General features: G+C 39.2%; 1 protein-coding gene across 1 annotated transcript; it reads right to left on the bottom strand.

The window, feature by feature from the left end:
* Positions 1-18,155: 18,155 nt before the first annotated feature.
* On the bottom strand, positions 18,156-21,421 carry LOC138402473 (uncharacterized). The gene is made up of 3 exons (XM_069499166.1): positions 21,226-21,421; positions 18,896-19,635; positions 18,156-18,485 (listed from the first exon to the last, which is right to left on the bottom strand). Exons 1-3 carry the CDS (start codon positions 21,419-21,421, stop codon positions 18,156-18,158), a joined length of 1,266 nt encoding a protein of 421 aa, XP_069355267.1.
* Positions 21,422-22,176: the final 755 nt, after the last annotated feature.

The raw sequence follows: 22,176 nt of genomic DNA, 5'->3' as shown, positions 1-22,176 counted from the left end.
TCATCATCATAAAAATATCATAAAATGGTTATCTACTTTCGAAATTGTAACTGTAGGCCCAGCGATACATAAAGCCTGTACTAAAACTTTACAGCCGAGATTTTGTTATGGTTATCTTAAGAATCAATCTTGTGACCTTGACGGTATGAGTCAATAGTAAAACTGGATTACTCCGAGAGCCAGTTACAAAATAATTTAAGTAATTCATACTATAAACTGTATGTTTGGTTTGTAAAAAGCTGTGATAGCCTAGTGCTTAGGACTTCCACCTTCTAATCGGAGGTCGGGGGTTCGATCCCGGGCACGCACCTCTAACTTTTCGGAGTTATGTGCGTTTTAATTAATTAAATATCACTTGCTTTAACGGTGAAGGAAAACATCGTGAGGAAACCTGCATGCCTGAGAGTTCTCCATAATGATCTCAAAGGTATGTGAAGTCTACCAATCCGCATATGGCCAGCGTGGTAGACTATATGGCCAAACCCTTCTCACTCTGAGAGGAAACCCGTGCTCTGTAGTGAGCCGGCGATGGGTTGATCATGATGATGATGATACTAAAAACATCACAAAATTACAACCGGCTACGGGAATTCGTGCACGATTGGCATAAGAGGCAAAGCAGCTCGGAGTGTACATATGCCAGGCCGGCACCTCGAAGAAGCAGCAGCGGGGATCTCAGCTGTCCTAGTGATTTCTAGCCCCGAGCATGGGACATGGAGGAGACATAAAATAATTTGTAGCGAGTCAAGAAGGCGCTCCAGGAAAACGCCAAGAGCAAGTACCGTAGTACGGGCGCCCTCCCGCGACTCGGCCAATATAACCGAGTGGTTGGTGGGGCTATGGGAGGTAGAGGGTTGCCCACCTAGTGGGAGTCGTCTAACACTGCGCTTGCAATACTCCGTTTCATAGTGATAACTTGCAATATACGTATTATAGTTTTTGCATTTCACGAGAGCGAGTAGCTCATGCTTGTGCGGTAGGTATAAGTAAGGTACACTAAATGTGTGCGTTTGCGAGCGCTTGCTCGCGACTGATTGGTCTGACATGCACGCACACTTACGCAATGCCCATGTATACGACGTAACTACATGTAAAGTTCACTCGCCTTCGTGAAATGCAAGAACTGTAGCTAAGAATTTGAATTGTTTTATCGAGCCTAGAGTTTTGCCGCCGTCTCCTGGACTACATACTAACATGTGGTTAGCAAGCGGGTGGGGGATAAACAAACAAGAATCTATTTCTTCGTTTGGTGAGGTTAGCAACTCGTCGCCGATTGAGACGGCTGCGAAAACATACTGTGCACTTATAGCCGCCAGAAAATATTGCACATCGACCTTTAAAAAGAAGTTTCGGCTTCGTAGAGCTTTGAGTCGTTTGGTCGGTCTCAACGACAGAGACAACGCTCTACGAAACCGCTATCTCTTTCTAAAGGCCGATGTGCAATATTTTCTGCCGGCTACAACTTCTAACCTACGGCTACACCGAGTCTTTTCTAGAATCTAGACAACTTATTTATTTCTACAACAAATATTCTTGTAGTTGGAAACATATCATTACGAACAACTTTATCCCTTTATCCAGTGGTGTGATAATAAGTCTATGCCTTTATCAGTTTTATTTAGCTACACTTTCGTATAATTTTTATACTTAAACTAGGTTATCCCCGCGACTTCGTCCGCGTGGACTACACAAGTTTCAAACCCCTATTTCACCCCTTAGGAGTTGAATTTTCAAAAATCCTTTCTTAGCGGATGCCTATGTCATAATGGCTATCTGCATGCCAAATTTCAGCCCAATCCGTCCAGTAGTTTGAGCTGTGCGTTGATAGATCAGTCAGTCACCTTTTATACTACATATATTTAGAAAAATACCTATTGAAACGCATTTTGTTTATACTCACGAAATAATAGTTAGCCCTGTCCTCCCACTTTGATGCCGTATTTGTTTTAAACATCTGTTCGACGTCAAGTGGGAGTCGTAAAAACTGTAAGGGGGTTGGACGACAAAGGGCTCTTTGTGATTTTAATCCATATACACACTTATATCCATACTAATATTATAAATGCGAAAGTGTCTGTCTGTCTGTCTCTGTCTGTCTGTCTGCTAGCTTTTCACGGCTCAACCGTTCAACCGATTTTGACGAAATTTGGTACAGAGATAGCTTGCATCCCAGGGAAGAACATAGGTAGGCTACTTTTTATCCCTGGAAAATCAAATAGTTCCCACAGGAGTTTTAAAAACCTAAATCCACGCGAAAAAAGTCGCGAGCATCAGCTAGTTACAAATGAAATAGTTTGTCTGTCTGTTGGTACGTTTCATCATTGTCAGCTTACTGGATGGGCTCCCACGACAAGACAAAAGTATTCTTCTTTCTTGTTTCTTCTCTCTGCGCAGGTTTCCGGACTTAAACGTTTCCATCTATTGTACGCGCATTACTTCTCCCCGCAGTTTTCAGTCCAACCACTCAAGCTCGCTCCAGAAGCCTAATAGATCACCCTGGTTGCCAGGGGCTTTCTGGAGTGAGGCTGGGGATCTCAAGATTGCTCGCGTTGGTTCGCCACGCTCGCCACGCTCGTGTACTCTAGCAGCAAGTGGACAAAGTTACGGTATTGTGCTTCTATGGATAGAACTCATTTGATGTCACATCAGTAACATCATTGAGCCAAACTTGATTAAATTTTCCACCAATATTGTACCCATTATGATTCATACAAAATTTTACAAACTTTTTAATATGGGAAATATGAATTTAATTTCCACTGCCAAAAACGCAATCCCACGCGGACAAAGTCGCGGGTAACATCCAGTCTATGATATTGTAGGAATAGGAAATCGTTGAAGTATTTTTTTATATTATTTTATTTTAGTAAGAGTAAACCACTTAAAGTCAACAATGGAGAGGAAACGGGTGAATCGTTTGGGTAATTTCCTATTGTTTTACGAGTATGATTGACAAAGACATCTCGTCGTTCTGTCAAAGTGAACTATAGTGAGGGAATTCTCGGTTTGATCCTGAATTGACGTAACGTAAAATGTTCATGGGCGGCGGTAAAAGTGGCCATGTACACGTTAGCGAAATGCATTGACCGTGTGGTTTGGGCCATTGTGTTAAAGGGTCTTAAGGTAATAAACAAATTGTCATAATATTTCATACCTTGTAAGTCCCCTCACAATGCGCAGGCGCCATGCAACTACCTTTTATGAACCGTTCGCCATTTTGACCGCAATGTTGTGATTGCGCGAGCAATAAATCGCAAGCGTTTAAAGGGTTGGACACACTAAGCGCGATGTAAACTGCATAGACGTCCACTGCTGGACATAGGTCCCTTGTAGAAACTTCCACACGCAGCCTGAATCCAGCGGTTTTCTGTGACACGTTTGATGTCGTGTCTACCTAGCGAAGGGTCTTCCAACGCTGCGCTTTCCGGTGCAACGTCGACATTCCAAGGTTTGTCTGGTGGGAGGCTTCGGCCGTGGCTAGTTACCACCCTATCGGAAGAGCCGTGCCGCCAAGCGATTTAGCCTTCCGGTACGATGCCGTGTAGAAACCCAAGGCATATGTGTTTATTTAAAACTGCCATACCCCTTCAAGGTTAGCCCGCTTCCATCTTAGACTGCATCGTCACTTACCACCAGGTGAGATTGCAGTCAAGGGCTAACTTGTATCTGAATAAAAAAAAACCTTGGGACCCCAACATCTATTAAGTTCCCGAACTATGTGCCTTGCCCTACCAGAACTCTGAGAACTCTCAGATATAGTAAGATTATACTTCTCACCAACGTTGATAGTATTTGAGAACCGATACACTTTAGCGTTAAAGTAAAACGACCCTTAACAGCCTTGTTTTAATGCTCAAGTTTGTACATATATTAACAGCCACCGCTCCAAGCGAAAACGTTGCGAAATTAAATCAAATACCGAATTTTTGACTTTACATCAAGAATCTAATGTTTCACTAATGCAGTTCTATGGATTGTGTTGTTTTTGTTTACACATATTATTATTTTACTGATTATTAATTATTATAGTGGTTTTGTAAATTAATTGATTGTGTACCAAGTGATTAATAAACAAATTCTAATTCTAATTCTAATCTTTAGGTCCATTTTTCTTTGACGTTATTTTGTTTGGACTCTCGAAGTGTCTCGAATACTATCAAAATTGGTGAGAAGTAAAATCACTATCTAATCTGTGGCGCCATTTTGAACACAATTCGACACACGTTGTGTTCCCATAGCCTTGTGTGCCCATAGCCTTACAAAGTCTTTGGCCACACATGAATGCATGTGGGCGGGGGCTATTTATACCTAAGTGAATAGTGAAATTTCATGCGAATAGATCTCCGTTCAAGCAAAATTGTAAAACGCATTACTTCATTGTATTCATGTTAGGTTAAAATGTCAGGGCTAAAAAGTCAGGCCTAGTACAATTAGAGCCTCAATAGCTCAACCGGTAAAGGAGTTGACTGAAAACCGAAAGGTTCGAACCCCGCCCGTTGCACTAATAATTGTCGTACCTACTCCTAGCACAAGCCTGACGCTTAGTTGGAGAGGAAAGGGGAATGTTAGTCATTTAACATGGCTAATATTCTTTAAAAAAAAAATTAACAGGTGCAGAAAGTGTGTCTGTCTGTCTGTTAGCTTTTCACGGCCTAACAGTTCAACCGATTTCCATGAAATTTGGTACGGAGTTAGCTTACATCCCGAGGAAGGACATATGCTACTTTTTATCCCGGAAAAGTAAAAAATTCCCACGGGATTTTTAAAATACCTAAATCCACGCGGACGAAGTCGCGGGCATCATAAAGTTTGGTATATTTATGTATTTTCTTGCTTAAGCTGTAAAAATTTAATGCGCAAATTGATGCTCTTACGTCGGATGGTCATTTACCCGCTTTATATTTACACGATTAATGATGTTAACAATCGATATTAAAAGTTGAAGCCAATTGTTTATCATGCAAGAGCAATCATCATCATCATCATGATCAACCCATCGCCGGCTCACTGCAAAGCACGGGTCTCCTCTCAGAGTGAGAAAGGATTTGGCCATAGTCTACCACGCTGGTCATGTGCGAATTGGTAGACTTCACACACCTTTGAGAACATTATGGAGAACTCTCAGGCATGGAGGTTTCCTCTCGATGTTTTATTCACCGTTAAAGCAAGTGATATTTAATTAATTAAAACGCACATAACTCTGAAAAGTTAGAGGCCGGGATCGAACCTCCGACCTCCGATTAGAAGGCGGACGTCCTAACCACTAGGCTATCACAGCTATCAAATAGCAAGAGCACAATAATTACCCTTTATTAATTGTAAAATGTTTCCTTTATTTTGTTAATGAAGAATTCTCGCGGCTGGTTCGCATTACGGAATTCTGCGAAGGAATGTTAATTATGAATCATCAAAGTCAAGGTTCCTGCTCGTGATATCGGTACCATAAAGTCTCGATTTTATTGACTTCTTTTATGTGTATAAAATTAGCTCCTTTTATATCCACAATGATTATAATATTTTGTTACTAGACTAGCTTATACCCGCGACTTCGTCCGTGTGGACTTCCAAACCCCTATTTCACCCCCTTAGAGGTTGAAATTTCAAAAAAATAATATTACGAAGAATTCTATGTTGAAATACTATCACAAAATTTCTATAAAAGGAGCGAAATAAGTAAAAAATAATAATAATTTAAAATAAAAACCAAGGCGATTGCCACAAAAGTATATTTATTATTTCTTGTTACTCCTTCTCGGGAGTAAATATTTTGTGTTCCGAGTGGCGACATTCATCGTTGAGCGGATATTGTACAGTCGGTAAAAGGACAGTGCTGTTGTGCTGATCCTGGCGAGTGACGGAACAATCGCCCTCGCACGCAAAATATCATTCTGAATAAGAAAGGAAGCTCTTTGGATACCAAAGTATATGAAAATATTGTAGAGGGAACACTTTCATCGTACTAGCTGACATTTTTACAATATATGCTTTACGTTCAATGAAGACGAGAGCAGTGTTACAGTAGAATCGCTTAAGATTCGGAAAGAGTCATGACAGTTTTGTGTAATCATAATATAACAAACTTATGATGCATTAAAAAAAACGCACCCTCAACTTGTTACATACTTACATACCAGATCATAGTCAAACTTAAGCAACTTAAGCAAGCAACTTATTTTACTATAATATATAATACTAGCTTATGCTCGCGACTACGTCCGCGTTGACTACATAAATATCAAATCTCTATTTTACCCCCATCAGGGGTTTAATTTTCAAAATTCTTACCTAGTGGATGTCTACATCATAATAGCTATCTGCATTCCAAATTTCAGCCCGATCAGCGCAGTAGTTTGAGCTGTGTGTTGAACTGAACATTCTCTTCAATTTTAGTAATTCGTTTTCTTGTGATGTATAAGTATTAATTAAGTACAGCTGTACTGCACTGTCTGCGCGGTACATAAAGCTTCCGACCCTCTATCTTGGCATATTGCGGCGTGCAGTCGCAAATAATTAGTGCATAACCTGAGCCGTGTTATTTATTTCTTCTATTCATAATACTTCATCAAACAACTAGTTATTAATCACAAACACAATAAATAAAAAACAACAGAAAATATTCCTTTAACTTTCTTGAATAAATCTCACTTAAAACTCTGAGAGCTAATAGGCATAAATAGCTACAAAAAAGCACTGTCTACGCGTTACCTCATCTCTATCATGTCGCCACATAAAGCTGTCGGACCCGCTATCTTGGCATATTGCGGCGTGCAGTCGCATATGATAAGTGCATAACCTGAGCCGTGTTTCGCCGCAAAAACATATTTCCAGTGGAAACGGAGTCCCGCAGACACAGTTCACGTTCTGTTTGTGGAATTACAAGATGTATCGTGTTGTGGAATACGCTTTCAACCGAGATTTCTATGCGATTTTTCTTGGCGTGAACTTTTATTTACGGATGTTTAGATTTTTGTAACAGATGTATACCTACCTAACCAATGGTGTTTAATACATTTTATTTTATACTAGATTTACAAGCTCAATGATTTTATGAAAACACGGTGAAGGAAAACATCGTGACAAAACCTGCATTTATGAGACTGAGAGTTTTCCATAATGTTATTAAAGGTGTGTAAAGTCTGCCTATCTACACTTGGCCAGCGTTATGGACTATGCCAAACCCTTATCATATTGAGCGGAAACCCGCGGAGCCGGCTGTGAGTTGATCGTGATGATGATAATGAATGATTTTATTGAAAACGGGTTGGGCTTGGACCGAATCCGATTTATATACCAGTTGACGGACAATAGACATAGAAACATAACTCATCGTCCAAGAAACAACACTTTTATTATTTTGTACGGAACCCAAAAAAAGACTACCTTACCTCTACTCTCTCGGGACATAGTTATTATCTTAGTCCCGCAGTATGTTAAAAACACTAATCGCAAAATATTCCTTGCAAAAGAACTTACAAACTCCGAAAAAAGTTTAAAAAAAAAATTGCTCTACTTGCAAACTTCAACTTCCGATTAGGAAAATCTCGTCCCTAATTCCCATTCCGATTGTCCGACCAAGACAAACGGACGATTCAGTGGGAAATGGGGATATAGTTCAGGAGTAGGTATACGCGATCTGTACGCTTAGTATAAGATTTTACGTCTGACAAAACGTTGCTAGAATTCGAGACTCGAAACACAATACCGTCAAAGTAAAATGTACCTAAAGAGCCTTGAACTGAAGTTGAAAATTCAATGCCACTGATTTTAATTTCGCAAGGTTTCCGCTTGGAGCGCTGGCTGTAGATGTGCAGACTTTGAGCTTTAGAACAAGGCAGTTAAGATTGAGTTTACTAAAATGCGGAAGTGTTTCGACACTCGAATACTATCAACATTGACGAGACATAAAATCTTGTACTAAGCGTACTGTACCCGTAGTATAAGATTTTACGTCTCACCAAACGTTGCTAGAATTCGAGAATCGAAACACAATAACATCAAAGTAAAATGGACCTAAAGAGCCTTGAATTGAAGTCGAAAATTCAATGCCACTGATTTTAATTTCGCAAGGTTTCCGCTTGGAGCGCTGGCTGTAGATGTGCAGACAAATTTGAGCTTTAGAACAAGGTCGTTAAGATTGAGTTTACTATAATGCGAAAGTGTTTCGAGACTCGAATACTATCAACGTTGACGAGTCATAAAATCTTGTACTAAGCGTACTGGGCTCCCATTTCGCCTCCTCTCATTTCACGCCTATTAGTTAAACTTGTTACGTACGCGTGGATCTCCATTAAAATGCAAATTGGACGCCCCTGAAAATGTTTGTATAATATATTTTTTTCATTTATTTTTCCGCTCGCGGCTGTTTTCACTACTTTTTTATGTTAGGCTATTGTCTTTTTTTTTGTAACATGTAAGAGTATTTCGAGGGAAACTGTGTCAGTTAGTTATTTGTCTGTTATAGAAAACCTTAACTTCTACCTCTTATTCGAAGGACATAGGCTACTTCTGATCCCGGAAAATCAAAGAATTCCCACGGGATTTTTAAACATCTAAATCCACGCGGACGAACTCGCGGGCGTCATCTAGTTGTAAAATATAGTAACTTAGTGTCGCTATACCCGCAGGCGCATTTGTTATTTTGCTTTTATTATATATTTTTTTTCATACTATATTTGTTAAATAAATGTTTTCTATTCTAAGAATAAAATAGAATTCCTAGGTACAATATTATTCTTATGTTTATTGTAATAAATAAAAATAAGTAATAAACACTAGTTGGGTGGCGACACTAAGTTAGTGAACAGAATTTACCATTGAAAGGTCAAAGGTCACAATCTTCAGCAATGAGGAACGGGATACAGAGAGAGGGATAATTATTTCCTTTGAAAATCTACAAATGTGCCACCATACAGTTGAATGACAGTAGTAAAAATAGTCCGTTGCATTGGATTCCTCAAGTCCATCAAAGCTTATTATAGTCCACATTATAGTCCACAGCGCGCCAAATATAGATACGTCCGGCTTGTTATCGGTTGGGCCGTGAAGAGCTAGCAGACAGACAGACAGACAGACAGGCAGACACACTTTCGCATTTATAATATTAGTATGGATTAAAACTAATGAATCTAGATATTGGAAAAGTTTTTAATTTTTTTTATTGCATAGAAGTTGTATTCAACCGTGTTTTGATTTCATGGCAAATTTAGGTTAAAAATAAAATTGAAATATTTAGTTTTTAAATAAAAAGCTTCCAAATATATCAATTTTTAGGGTTCCGTATCTCAAAAGGAAAAACGGAACCCTTATAGGATCACTTTGTTGTCTGTCTGTCTGTCTGTCTGTCTGTCAAGAAACCTACAGGGTACTTCCCGTTGACCTAGAATTATGAAATTTGGCAGGTAGGTAGATCTTATAACTGACATTTGGGGAAAAATCTGAAAACCGTGAATTTAGGGTTAGATCACACAAAATCAATCCCATGGCTACTGTCGCCGTGGCACATAGACAGCGGTACAGTGCTGGCCCATATGCGTGGCCCAGTTAAGCTGAGTGATGTGTTTTATGGTGTGCTCAGCGCCGCTAGTTGCAAGCTTCGTCCATTTAGTAATCAGAAAACTTGTTCTATGTTAGGTACTCGTGGAATCTATTCTATGTTACTCTTTTACAATCATTATTATAGTCATGTGGAGTGAATAAACTGTTTAGTGTAGACTGTGGCAATCCCATGGCTACTGTCGCCGTGGCACATAGGCAGCGGTACAGTGCTGGCCCATATGCGTGGCCCAGTTAAGCTGAGTAATGTGTTTTATGGTGTACTCAGCGCCGCTAGTTGGAAGCTTCGTCCATTTAGTAATCAGAAAACTTGTTCTATGTTAGGTACTCGTGGAATCTATGCTATGTTACTCTTTTACAATCATTATTATAGTCATGTGGAGTGAATAAACTGTTTAGTGTAGACTGTGGCAATCCCATGGCAACTGTCGCCGTGGCACATAGACAGCGGTACAGTGCTGGCCCATATGCGTGGCCCAGTTAAGCCGAGTAATGTGTTTTATGGTGTGCTCAGCGCCGCTAGTTGAAAGCTTCGTCCATTTAGTAATCAGCAAACTTGTACTATGTTAGGTACTCGTGGAATCTATTCTATGTTACTCTTTAACAATCATTATTATAGTCACGTGGAGTGGATAAACTGTTTAGTGTAGACTGTGGCAATCCCATGGCTACTGTCGCCGTGGCACATAGGCAGCGGTACAGTGCTGGCCCATATGCGTGGCCCAGTTAAGCTGAGTAATGTGTTTTATGGTGTACTCAGCGCCGCTAGTTGGAAGCTTCGTCCATTTAGTAATCAGAAAACTTGTTCTATGTTAGGTACTCGTGGAATCTATGCTATGTTACTCTTTTACAATCATTATTATAGTCATGTGGAGTGAATAAACTGTTTAGTGTAGACTGTGGCAATCCCATGGCAACTGTCGCCGTGGCACATAGACAGCGGTACAGTGCTGGCCCATATGCGTGGCCCAGTTAAGCCGAGTAATGTGTTTTATGGTGTGCTCAGCGCCGCTAGTTGAAAGCTTCGTCCATTTAGTAATCAGCAAACTTGTACTATGTTAGGTACTCGTGGAATCTATTCTATGTTACTCTTTAACAATCATTATTATAGTCACGTGGAGTGGATAAACTGTTTAGTGTAGACTGTGGCAATCCCATGGCTACTGCCGACGTGGCACACAGGCCACCGTACAGTGCTGGCCCATATGCGTGGCCCAGTTAAGCTGAGTAATGTGTTTTATGGTGTGCTCAGCGCTGCTAGTTGGAAGCTTCGTCCATTTAGTAATTAGGAAGCTTAATGTTTATTTGTGAATTATATTATGCTAATTTTTGTGGGCGTCCAAGTTAAATAGAAACCTTATTAAACGGTTTATTAAAATCAAAAGAAACTCTGAACAAAGAGAATCTGAACAGAGACCATCTATAATAATATCATCTGGCTATTTCAATGATATCACTTATATTGGAGACTAGAGATCCGAGCTCATAGATAATTTAGAAATCAATCACTTTGGTGCTAGTTTTTTTGCAATATATACAGTATTTTTGTAGCTATTTTATCTGGTCCTACGGCATTAGTATTGTTTAGTGACGCTATAATTTTAGCGTTTAAACTACCGTGAGTGATTTCCATTATAAATACTATCTGTCCCTTTTTTGGACTCCCTTGAAAAAGGACCCCGGATGGGTTCGAAACTAGTCGGGCTAACGTCGACTACACACGTGAGTAAGCCGGGACAGATAGTATTTATAACGCTATAATTTGTTCAACTTCTTTCACCGCGCTTTCACCTAATTTGATCCAGGTAAGAATCGAACCTGGGACCTCTCTTATACGGCTACAGAGCCAAGGTTCGAATTATTTTAAACAAATGTTTATGTGTTTTAAACTCTAAATTATACTAATAATTGTTTTTTGAAAGAAAGCTTCTGGGAAGTTATCACAAAATGTACGCGTTACAGAATTTTCTATTTTTTGAAGAAAAAATAGGAAAATCATAGTACATGAAACTCGTTACCACAAACACATACAGAGGTGCAAATGGAAATGGAAAACCATCTGACAACAAGCAACACGGCTAAGAGATGATATAGCTCTCTTTTGTGATACAAAATTGTAGACTAACTACAGTTTTGTATGTGCCCAAGGAAAATGCAAGTGTTAGTAAATTACAAACAAATTAATAGTTTTCGCTGAAAGCGAACAGCTTATCAAACCTGCTGGCTATCATGATATCTGGTAGCTCATTTTCATCTAAGAATGTTCAGGAATTCACTGAAAAATGAGATTGCAGTTAAGCGCTTTTGACCCTATCCATGTTATTATGTTTTATATTAGGCAATGTTTAGATCTGTTGCTGTGTAAATACTATCTAGCGTAAGACAATGTTTTGTAGTAACTCCATATTATGTAGATATGGTTACTCAACACTAAGCCAGCGGCCTAGGCGGTCATGAGTGCGTCCTGCGGGGCGGCCACCATGTAGAACAAACTCTTAATATTTACAAGAAATTGTAAGAAAAACGCGCGGACGTGACCCAATCGAGAACGGGTGCCGAGGGGCATAGAATGTATGACATCAAGACGCACCCGTTCCTACCTGAGCCGCAGGCTAACATTAAAATGACACCTCAAAAGTCTTTATTGGACCCAGTGGTCTGCAACTTTGACAGAAGGAACGTCGAGTATATCACCTCCCCACTTCAGAAGTAAATCCGCGATACTTTTTGCCATCTGATGTGAACGGCACAGGTGTGGATTATTCCCGGAATAAATATGGCGGCAGTTGAAACGCAGGAAATGCAAATTAGTTGCGAGAGTTAGAGGCGACGGATAGAAACGTGATCCTGGTGAAAAATGAAGATCGCAAGGTTTTACCGAATGAGTGTTCTACTTACCTACTACTGTATATTGTTACCACAGTATAAAGAGAGATACAGTAGCCCGACTCCTTTGATCTCATGGTAAGTGACGACCATGAGAATCTTTCAACATAGACTCCTAGTTAGGTATGTAGGCCAGTTCAAGTCGCTCCTTCGTTCCGCTCTTACTTTTGTGAAAATTTGAACTCTTTACATTCATAAGTACATGAGATAGCCTGGAGAGATGGATGTTTAGATGGACGGAACGACAGACGTACAGACAGATGGACAGCGGAGGCTTAGTAATAGGGTCGTTTTAAGTATAAGTGATTTTGTTAAGTGGTGGTAATCAAAAGTCAAAAGTCAAAAGTCAAATGATTTATTCAAAATAGGTAATAAATTACTCTTATTGATGGTCTGGTATGGTGTTAGATTTGTAAGATATAGTGGTGATAATTATTACGCATACTTAAAACTAAAGCTACGAGGGTTCCAAACGCGCCCAGGTCTGAGAAGAGCCCCCAACAAACTCAGCCGGATAATAAAATGGAAAACCCGGCAGAGTTTGTTGTGGGCTCTTCTCAGACCTGAGCGCGTTTGGAACCCTCGTGGCTTTAGTTTTAAGTATTATCACCACTGCATGATGCATCATTGTATTGCAAATTCAGCAAGTGACAAACGAAACGAAACGAAACGAAAAAGTGTGTAATAATAGTAACTATACTATTATTATACACTTTCTCGTTTCGTTTCGTCACAAGGGTACCTACTAAGGTACCCTAGTGAGTATAATAGGTACCCAATCTGAATTAATTATTTGATTTTGAGTTTGAATTTGAGGTCCCGTTATCGCCCTTCAGGTACAGCATCCTAGGAATGGTATTCTAGTAGTAAAAATATGATGCGAGTTAAAAGAGAAAGATTAAAACATGATGAGTAGTACAGTGGGGCCGATTCTCAGGAACACAATCTCTAAACTAAATTAACAGGTCTAAATCTAGTGCTATCCTTTTCCGCAAGCAACAATTTGACAGGGATAGCAATAGGTGACGTGTTATTTTAGTTTAGTTTAAAGATTGTGTACAAGAGAATCGGCCCCAGTACCGCTCGCCCACGCTTAAACGGGAACACAGCACAAACAGAATGGGAATAAAAGCAAAAATAGCATAGGGACGGACGGACAGGACGAATTTATCGGGCCATTATGCCGCCATGTCATACCGAGGTGGCGGCTATAACGTCTCACAAATACGATAAATTTGTCTGTCTGTTTGTACGTTTTGTGCTCTTGCTAAGTTTAGAAATTACATATTTGGTGGCATTTTAGCTGTTCCCGGTGTAATTTTTCTTGTTTTTTTTCTTGGTAGGTTTTAGTGGTCAAAACCAAAAAAAAATTTCTAACATCATCGTCATTATCAACCAATAGACGCCCACAGCTGGACATAGGTTTCTTGTAGCAGAGATAATGTAAAAACTAATCTCTATTTGTAGGGACTTCCACACGCCATTTTCTTGCGCCGCCGCCTGGCGTGAATCCTGTGGCTCCCTGCAGCTCGTTCGACTCATTCGTACTAGTGAGGGGTCTTCCAGCGCTGTACTTTCCGGTACAAGGTCACCATTCTACTCTCTCGGTGGGACTCCCTCGGTTTTTTTTTTAAATTGAGATAGCGAGCAAACGAGCAGGCGGGTCTTCTTCTTCAAGTGCCATCTCCTACCGAAGGTTGGCAATCATTAAGGCTAACTGGATCTTGTTTACTGCTGCCCTAAACAGTGATCTTGTACTCATGTTAAACCACTGGCGAAGGTTCTTGAGCCAGGATATTCGTCTACGGCCAGGTCTACGTCTGCCTTTTATCTTGCCCTGTATTATAAGCTGCAGTAGATCGTATTTTGGGTTGCGCATAACATGGCCCAGATATTCGAGCTTTCTCCTTTGCACACATTTGAGTCGTGCAGGCGGGTCACCTGATGTTAATTGATTACCGCCGCCCATGAACATTTGCAGCACCAGAGGAACCGCCGATGCGTTGCCGGCCTTTTAGGAATTTGTTGGTCCGTCCCTTGAATAACCCCATGTTGTAATCTAGTGGGAACACCGCCGATGGGAGTTGGTTCCACAGTTTGCATGTGCGTGGAAAGAAGGATCTGGCGCAGCGGACGGTCGAAGTGCACCAGACACCCAGGTGGTGAGGGTGAAATTCCTTACGGTGGTGCGCGGTGCAGTTTTCGAACTATGTGCCCTGCCCATTGCCACTTAGGCTTGATAATTAACCGACTTCAAAAACAGGAGGAGGTTCTCAATTCGTCGGAATCTTTTTTTTTTTCTTTTTTTTTTTTTTTTTTATTATTATTGAACTATATTAACTCTTGTATACATAATATATTCGGTAATAAATTAAATTATTTTTCAATTTTTAGTGTTTGTGTATCGAAGTCGGTTTTTATTTTTTTTGTAAAATTTTTTTATTCCAATTTAAAGAAAGATTTATTACAATAATTTCGTTGTAATATTGAATTTCAAAATAAAATTTATTTATGCGATGCTAAAAATATATTACAGAATCTAGTTCGCGTAGGCGCTATTATTGTTATTGATGGACAAAAATAAACTTTAACGCTTTGGAATACAGTTGGAAATGCATTAAGGTGGAACACATCGGATTAAGTTACGTGTGTAATGCAGTTGTGAATAGCTCGCGATATTCTATGTAGTGTAGGAGCTGATGGATGGTTTGTTCTAAGTGTTTAAACTGTGTTTTCATTTACAAAAGTTGTAAACCACCCAAAAGAATCTGTTAAATGATATGCGAAGCTTGAACAATGCGATCACATTGTTAAAACATCGTAACTGGATGGGTGAAATAATGAGAAAAAAATGTGTTAATTTTTGTACTATTGTACGGATATGCTACGGTGCGCTGCGGTTCGATGCGGTGCGCTGCGGTGCGATGCGGTGCACTGCAGTGCGGTGCGGTGCGCTGTGGTGCGCTGCGGTGCGGTTCAGTGCGCTGTGGTGCGCTGCGGTGCGGTTCAGTGCACTGCAGTGCAGTTCGGTGCGCTGTGGTGCGCTGTGGTGCAGTGCGGTGCGCTGTGGTGCGCTGCGGTGCGGTTCAGTGCGGTGCGCTGCCCTGAGTACCCTGTTATCTACATATCTAAAATGCAAAGAGCGCCGGGTCTGACTGGGGTCGCATTGCTTTGTATCTTGTCACTACCATTTAGATTTCATATAAAACCTTGAAACAAATGACGCTTGGCTCTTAAGCTGAAATCTATAGAGCGTGATTTGACTTTGCTTAGACTTAAGTCACTGTTAAAATGAGACAGATTTATGCCAGCTATATAACGCTGTCTCATTTTAACAGAGTCTTAAGTCTGAGCAAAGTCAGAGTGCGCTCTATAGATCTCACTCTTAGACTAGAAACGTGGTCAATACAACCTTAAATGGCTATTGAAAACAAGATATGGGATTACATCTGTAAACTTTGCGGCAGATGACACTTTTTATCTTGGACTTTATTTAAGGATTACAATATAAATTTATTGCATCTCATATATTATTATTACGCAGATTTTATCATTGATACTTCCATTGATAGCGTATTTATATCTTCTTATAATATCTTTCTAGTATCTAAGTACCCTGTGTGATAGCCTAGTGGTTAGGACGACTTCTAATCGAGATCGGGGGTTCGATCCCGGGTACGCACTTCTATCTTTTCGGAGTTATTAAATATAACTTGATTTGGCGGTGAAGGAAAATATCGCATGCCTGAGAAATGTCCATAGAATAGAATAGAATAGAATATAATGTTTTTTTATTCATGTAAACTTTTTACAAGTATTTATGAATAGTCAGGTAGTTTTAATTTACCACTGGTTCGGAATGCCGTTCCTACCGAGAAGAACCAGCAAGAAAGTCGGCGGTTGCTCTTTTTAAATTTTCAATTTACAATGTTATTATACCGTACTATACAAGCCATTGCAGCCCCGTGCATTGCTGGAGCGAGTCAAGTCCAAGCTTTTTTATCGTTTACATAGTCTGCGACTGTATAATATGCTTTTTTTAGGAGCATACTTTTAACACATTTTTTAAACTTGTGTAAAGGCAAATCTTAAATTGTTTGTGGAATTTTATTATAAAATATTACACTCATTCCCACAAATGACTTTCCCACCTTCCAGAGGCGGAGCGCAGGAGTAGCTAGCTTATTTCGGTTTCTAGTTTGCCTATCGTAAAAATCACCGATTTTTTGTAACTGTGAATGTTTTGTCGTACAAAAATAATATTATTGTAAATATATTGGGAAGCTACTGTAAGAATACCTATTTCCTTATAACTTTTTCTCGGGTGTGTAACGTCTGCCAATCCGCACTAAGCAACTGGCGGACTACGACTTAACCCTAAACTCTTCTCATTCTAAGAGGACATCAGTGTGCAATAATGAACAGGCGATGGGTTGATCATGATGATGATAGGTAATATTATTTTCTTATAATTATTAATTAGGGTTCCGTACCTCAAAAGGAAAAAAGGAACCCTTGTAGGATCACTTTGTTGTCTGTCTGTCGTGTCTGTCAAGAAAACCTATAGGGCAGTGGCGTGCACAGAGTTTGAAGTCAGGGTATGCATTAGTTAGGTAGGAACCCGTTTACTAGCAGGTCATAATGAAAATATTCATTGATCTGTTACAACTGGGGTAAGCATTGCATGTATGGCTCTATGACCTGCACGCCACTGCTATAGGGTTACTTCCCTTTGACCTAGAATCATAAAATTTGGTAGATAGGTCTTATAGCACAAGTAAAGAAATAAATCCGAAAACCGTGAATTTGTGGTGACATCACATAAAAAAATTTAAAATGCGTTCATGAAAAAATAATTCAATTTTCAAAGTAAGATAACCATACCAAGTGGGGTATTATATGAAAAGGCTTTTCCTGTACATTCTAAATCTGATTTTATTTATTTAAGTGCATAATACTTTTTGATTTATCGTGTAGAAAAAATACGACTGTATCTACTCTGTGGTATTCTCGGTGCGCGAGCCTGACTCGCACTTGGCCGGTTTTTTTGTGATAGTCAAAGGTTCAAGATGTTTATCTCTCTCGGTATCTCTGATAAACCCGTATTCGCAATCATAACCAATCAGACTACTATCATAATTGGTATCATCATCAGTAGGTATATCACGTCAATCTTCAATGATCTGATTGGTGGAATCCACACCATACTGTGCGTTCGAGTGCATTGTGAGACCTCATAGTAATGATAGTGAATAGGGGTGTTAGTTTGTCAATAAACTGTGCCATCATTAGAGCAATAAACGCATTACCCGTGGCCATTACGACGTTATCCGTTTCCATACATCGACGGGCGCTGCTGCGTTTGTTCGTTGTACACTGATTCCCGCCTTTGTTGACTTCAATCCACTAGCTGGTAATGGGATGCCCGGACCTCGTTTACACTTTATCTGTTCGATGTCTTAAATTGAATTGCTATACCTCTTTACTTCTGATAATATTTACTTACTAACTAAATATTTCACTCAGCTCAGGGACTCATCTTAGTCTTCGATATAAGAACTTCCTCACATAAACTTCTACAGTTTCAACTTCTACAATTTGTTTTTACTTATTTTTTTTCTAAGCTATTAGATGAAGTAAGTAAAATTTAAGAGTAAACAAAATTGCATTTATAAAGGGTTTTATTACAAGTACAATTTAGATAAACATTTTTAACATCACTCATGTTTTAAAATTTTAATTTTTCGTTGCAGCGCATTTTTTGATGCTTCTGCAGCAAACATTCTGTTTTTTAATGTGCAGAATCTCTTTATACATATTGCTGAAACACAATTTACAATATCATCAATATTTTCAGTTTTATGCTTCTGGCATCCATCCAACCAATTGAAAGCTATGGTTTCATTTAATTTTGTCCAAAGTTTTTTTTTTTTAATTTCTAAATTATGTGAATATTTTTGTAAATATTCGTTAATTACAGTTGCAGATGTCTCCACACACTGGACGAACTCAATATTTACATAATTTAGACTATTTTTTTTGTCATTCAATTTCAATTTCAATTTATTTATTAAATCGGACAACAATTGATCCATTATGTGTTAGTAACAATAAATACTTAATAACTATGTTAATACTTAAACACTAAGGAGTTAGTAACAAAATACTTAATCACTATGTTAGTACTTAATAACTAAAAGGGATTTAGTCCTCTGCACGAGTTTCCCCATCAGAGGACTATCCATTTTGCCCGCTATCATGCGCAGGATCCCGTTGCTGCTTCCTCGGACTCTGGACAACAGTGATGCTGTTTTCTTGCGCCAGATGGCATCGAAGCCATCTGTCCGCGCCTCAGCAAACATACCTGATGCACTACAGAACCGAGGTTGCCGCAACAAAATCCTGAACGCATTATTATATTGGACTCGCAGCGCATTGTAAGCCCTTTGCGTGTATTATATTCTTTGAAACTGTTAAACAAATGTACAGGTTCAATATTATGTGACACCATTATTGTTTTACAAAAGTCGCAGGAATTATTTTTTATTTTCTTGAAAACAAACCCACACACATATGCGCATGCCTGCATTTCGTCAGATTCTATGTCTGACACAATAGTATTATCATCAGGCATGGCATACGACATATTGGTAGATGTGGATATGTGTGGGTCTGTTTTTAAATATGTGATCATATTTGTCAAAAGTGTGTTGGTGTCATCTTCACAGTTTTTTGCCCCACATTTATATTTCAAATTATTAATAATACTAGTTTTTAAAGCTGCGGTAAATTGTGGGACATTTGGGTTTGGATTAGAACCACAATGACTTCTTATGCAACCAAATAAATTTTCCAAAGGATCTTGATTTATTCTTCGGGTGGCTAGTGCATTTATATTCAATTTCTGTAAATTATGCCAAAGCCTTTCCACAGCCCTTATGGTTCTAATCCAACCATTGATCGAAGGAGGAGTGCAGCGAGCCCCAATAAAATTAATGTTTTGAAAAAATATTTTCATTTCCTTAAATAAATTCATATGTTTACTTTGTTTAGTTAGGTTTGTGGAAAATGGTTTTCCTCGTTTTACGTACGGTTCTACAGTACCGGGCCACCGGTTCGAGCGTACACGCCGAAATATGCCCGTATACGCGAGTCCGGTTTTTGAACGCGTATGTAGCGCGCGTGTAAGCGCGTATGCTGAAACGACCGTATACGCGCAAAAAATACGCTAGTCTGAAACCGCCCTTAGTCTGTACTCTCCTGCCGGCATGTTTTAGTGTTTACAATATAAAGAGTACAAAAATTTATTAGTTTGTAGTTAGTTGTAAGGCAAACATCATGAGTAAATCTGCATGCCTCAAAGTTCTCCATATTATTCTCCAAGGTGTTTGAAGTCTGCCAATCCACTTGATCAACGTGAACCCTAAATCCTTTTCATTCAGACATGGGTTGAGATGGTGATAATTTTATGAAATTCTCGCGTTTTTATAAGTTTTAGGTGTATAAGTATTTCCCGTCAAAAATTTTTACATAAGTAATATTTTGAAAAGTTATTTGGATGATTTGGTTGTTTAATACTATTGTACCCAACTTTTAAATCTATATATATAAAAGGAAAAGGTGACTGACTGACTGACTGACTGACTGACTGACTGACTGACTGATCTATCAACGCACAGCTCAAACTACTGGACGGATCGGGCTGAAATTTGGCATGCAGATAGCTATTATGACGAAGGCAGCCGCTAAGAAAGGATTTTTGAAAATTCAACTCCTAAGGGGGTGAAATAGGGTTTTGAAACTTTGTAGTCCACGCGGACGAAGTCGCGAGCATAAGCTAGTTATGCCATAAAAATATGTATCTCAAGTTAAATGAGAACAAAATATCTCGTACGGATACAATGAAAACGGTGCAAATCCTACTTCCTATATGGATGACTTGCAAGTCAGGGCCCCGTTTCCTGTGGTCAGTGCAAGTCAGCAAAGGGGTGAGATTAATTACGGCCATACTTAATACCTATTAGTGATCTTTTGTAGCTCTGCGAGCTAAGTGCGGGGGCGCTACGTGTGAATCATCCACTAAATGGATATGTAATAGGTTACTAGAACTGTATCGTGAATATAAATCTGGGTAAATTATTTGTATGAGTGTGCTTTGGGGGATTTGTGTGGTGTTGGTGCGTATTTCTTGTTTGGTGGCTAGCTTTTCCTGCATGTTTAGCAGTGGGAGGGCAGGTGATGCATATCGCACATTGCATGCGTTTTATAGCTGTAAACGAGCAGTTGCCCGCGTCTTCGTCCGCGAAAATTTTCTGGCTGCTAATGAGATTAGAAAGTTGCCCGCTGTAAAAGGCCTCATTTACTTACTCATTTAGCCTCACCTTAAGATACGGAACCCAGAATAGTACTATGGCCGAAATTCATACAGTTTTCCTACCTAAGTAGGAAGATAGGTAGGTTTTCTTACTTACGAATTTCATACAATCTTCCAACTCCTATTTCACCTTAAAGAACCTACCTTCCAAATTTCAAGTTAATAATAATTAAAATTTTCCATAAAAACTTTCATCCGAATTTCAGGCGGATGAAAAGCTAATATATAAAAGGAAAAGGTGAACTGACTGATCTATCAACACAGCTTAAAACACTGGATGGTTCGTGCTGAAAGGCTTGCAAATAGTTATTATAACTTAGACATCCGCTAAAAAAGGGTTTCTGAAGATTTTATCCCTATAAGGGGGTAAAATAGGGGTTTGAAATTTATGTAATTCACACCGATGAAGTCACGGTCACAGTCAGTGATGAATGCTCGTGACTTCATCAGACGTCCACAGCTGGACACAGGTCTCATGTGGGGATATCCACATCCAGTGGCTTCCTGCGACTCGTCTGATGTCGTCCCTCCACCTAGTGGGGGGTCTTCCAACGCTGCTCTTTCCGGCGCATACTTAATGGCGACCTCGCACCGGAAAGTCTCGGGCATTACCTAGTTTATAATATAACTAACTGCAAGTTCGCACAAATCTCGTTGTCAGTGTCCATTGAACAATTAAAGTGCCTCGCTCACGGACCACAATTTGATTACCGCTCAGTCGCGTTATAAAGTAATCTAAGTGGACTTAGCTACACTGGTAATAGTGTTAGTAGTTTTTAGAAATTACGGATTTTCGCACTAAAGTGATATAATAATTGCAAAAATATTTTGTCTGTTGTTCCTATCACCGCCTATTCACTTAACCGATTTTGATGTTAAGTTATACTTAAGTTATACAGATATTTGCTTCACGAAGAGTGACATTAGGCTACTTTTTATTCCGGAAAATCAAAGAGTAAGAATCAAAATACGAAAAACCAAACAAATCAACAAAAAAGGTCAATAAGCTCAAAGCTCTAAGTATAGGTAGGTACATAATATAACATTTTTATGAGAAAAAAATTCAAATGAATACCAACTCCGTTCTCCCAAATTACTAGTTAGAATTTCATAAATCATTGCAATATTATTATATTTTTTAATTTGCTTTTTTGTCCTTAATAAAGTTAAGAGGTGGGAAGTATTCGTAAATCCAGCGTCATGTCAATCTAGCAGGGCAGTGAAGTACAGTCAACAATTAAAGTGCTTTGCTCTAGGTCGGTAATTTCATTACCGTCTCGAGTTGCGTTGGAAAGTAATCTGTGTGAACTTTACTCCGTCCTCAGTAGGTATCGTAATAAAATTTGCAACTAACTAGCTTATGC

Source organism: Maniola hyperantus, chromosome 6 (assembly GCF_902806685.2).
Source record: "Maniola hyperantus chromosome 6, iAphHyp1.2, whole genome shotgun sequence".
Taxonomy (NCBI): Eukaryota; Metazoa; Arthropoda; class Insecta; order Lepidoptera; family Nymphalidae; genus Maniola; species Maniola hyperantus.
The sequence above is the reverse complement of the archived record's forward strand: the minus strand, read 5'-3'. Positions and strand labels throughout refer to the sequence as shown.

Bases quoted from the DNA above. Each gene is read 5' to 3' on its own strand.
- LOC138402473 (XM_069499166.1), bottom strand. From the start codon at position 21,421: ATGCCCGAGACTTTCCGGTGCGAGGTCGCCATTAAGTATGCGCCGGAA. The intron at 19,636-21,225 runs GTGACTTCATCG...CGGTCGTTTCAG, and splicing joins ATTCATCACTGACTGTGACC to CATACGCGCTTACACGCGCG. The intron at 18,486-18,895 runs AATACACGCAAA...AAATTGAAATTG, and splicing joins TTAACAGTTTCAAAGAATAT to AATGACAAAAAAAATAGTCT.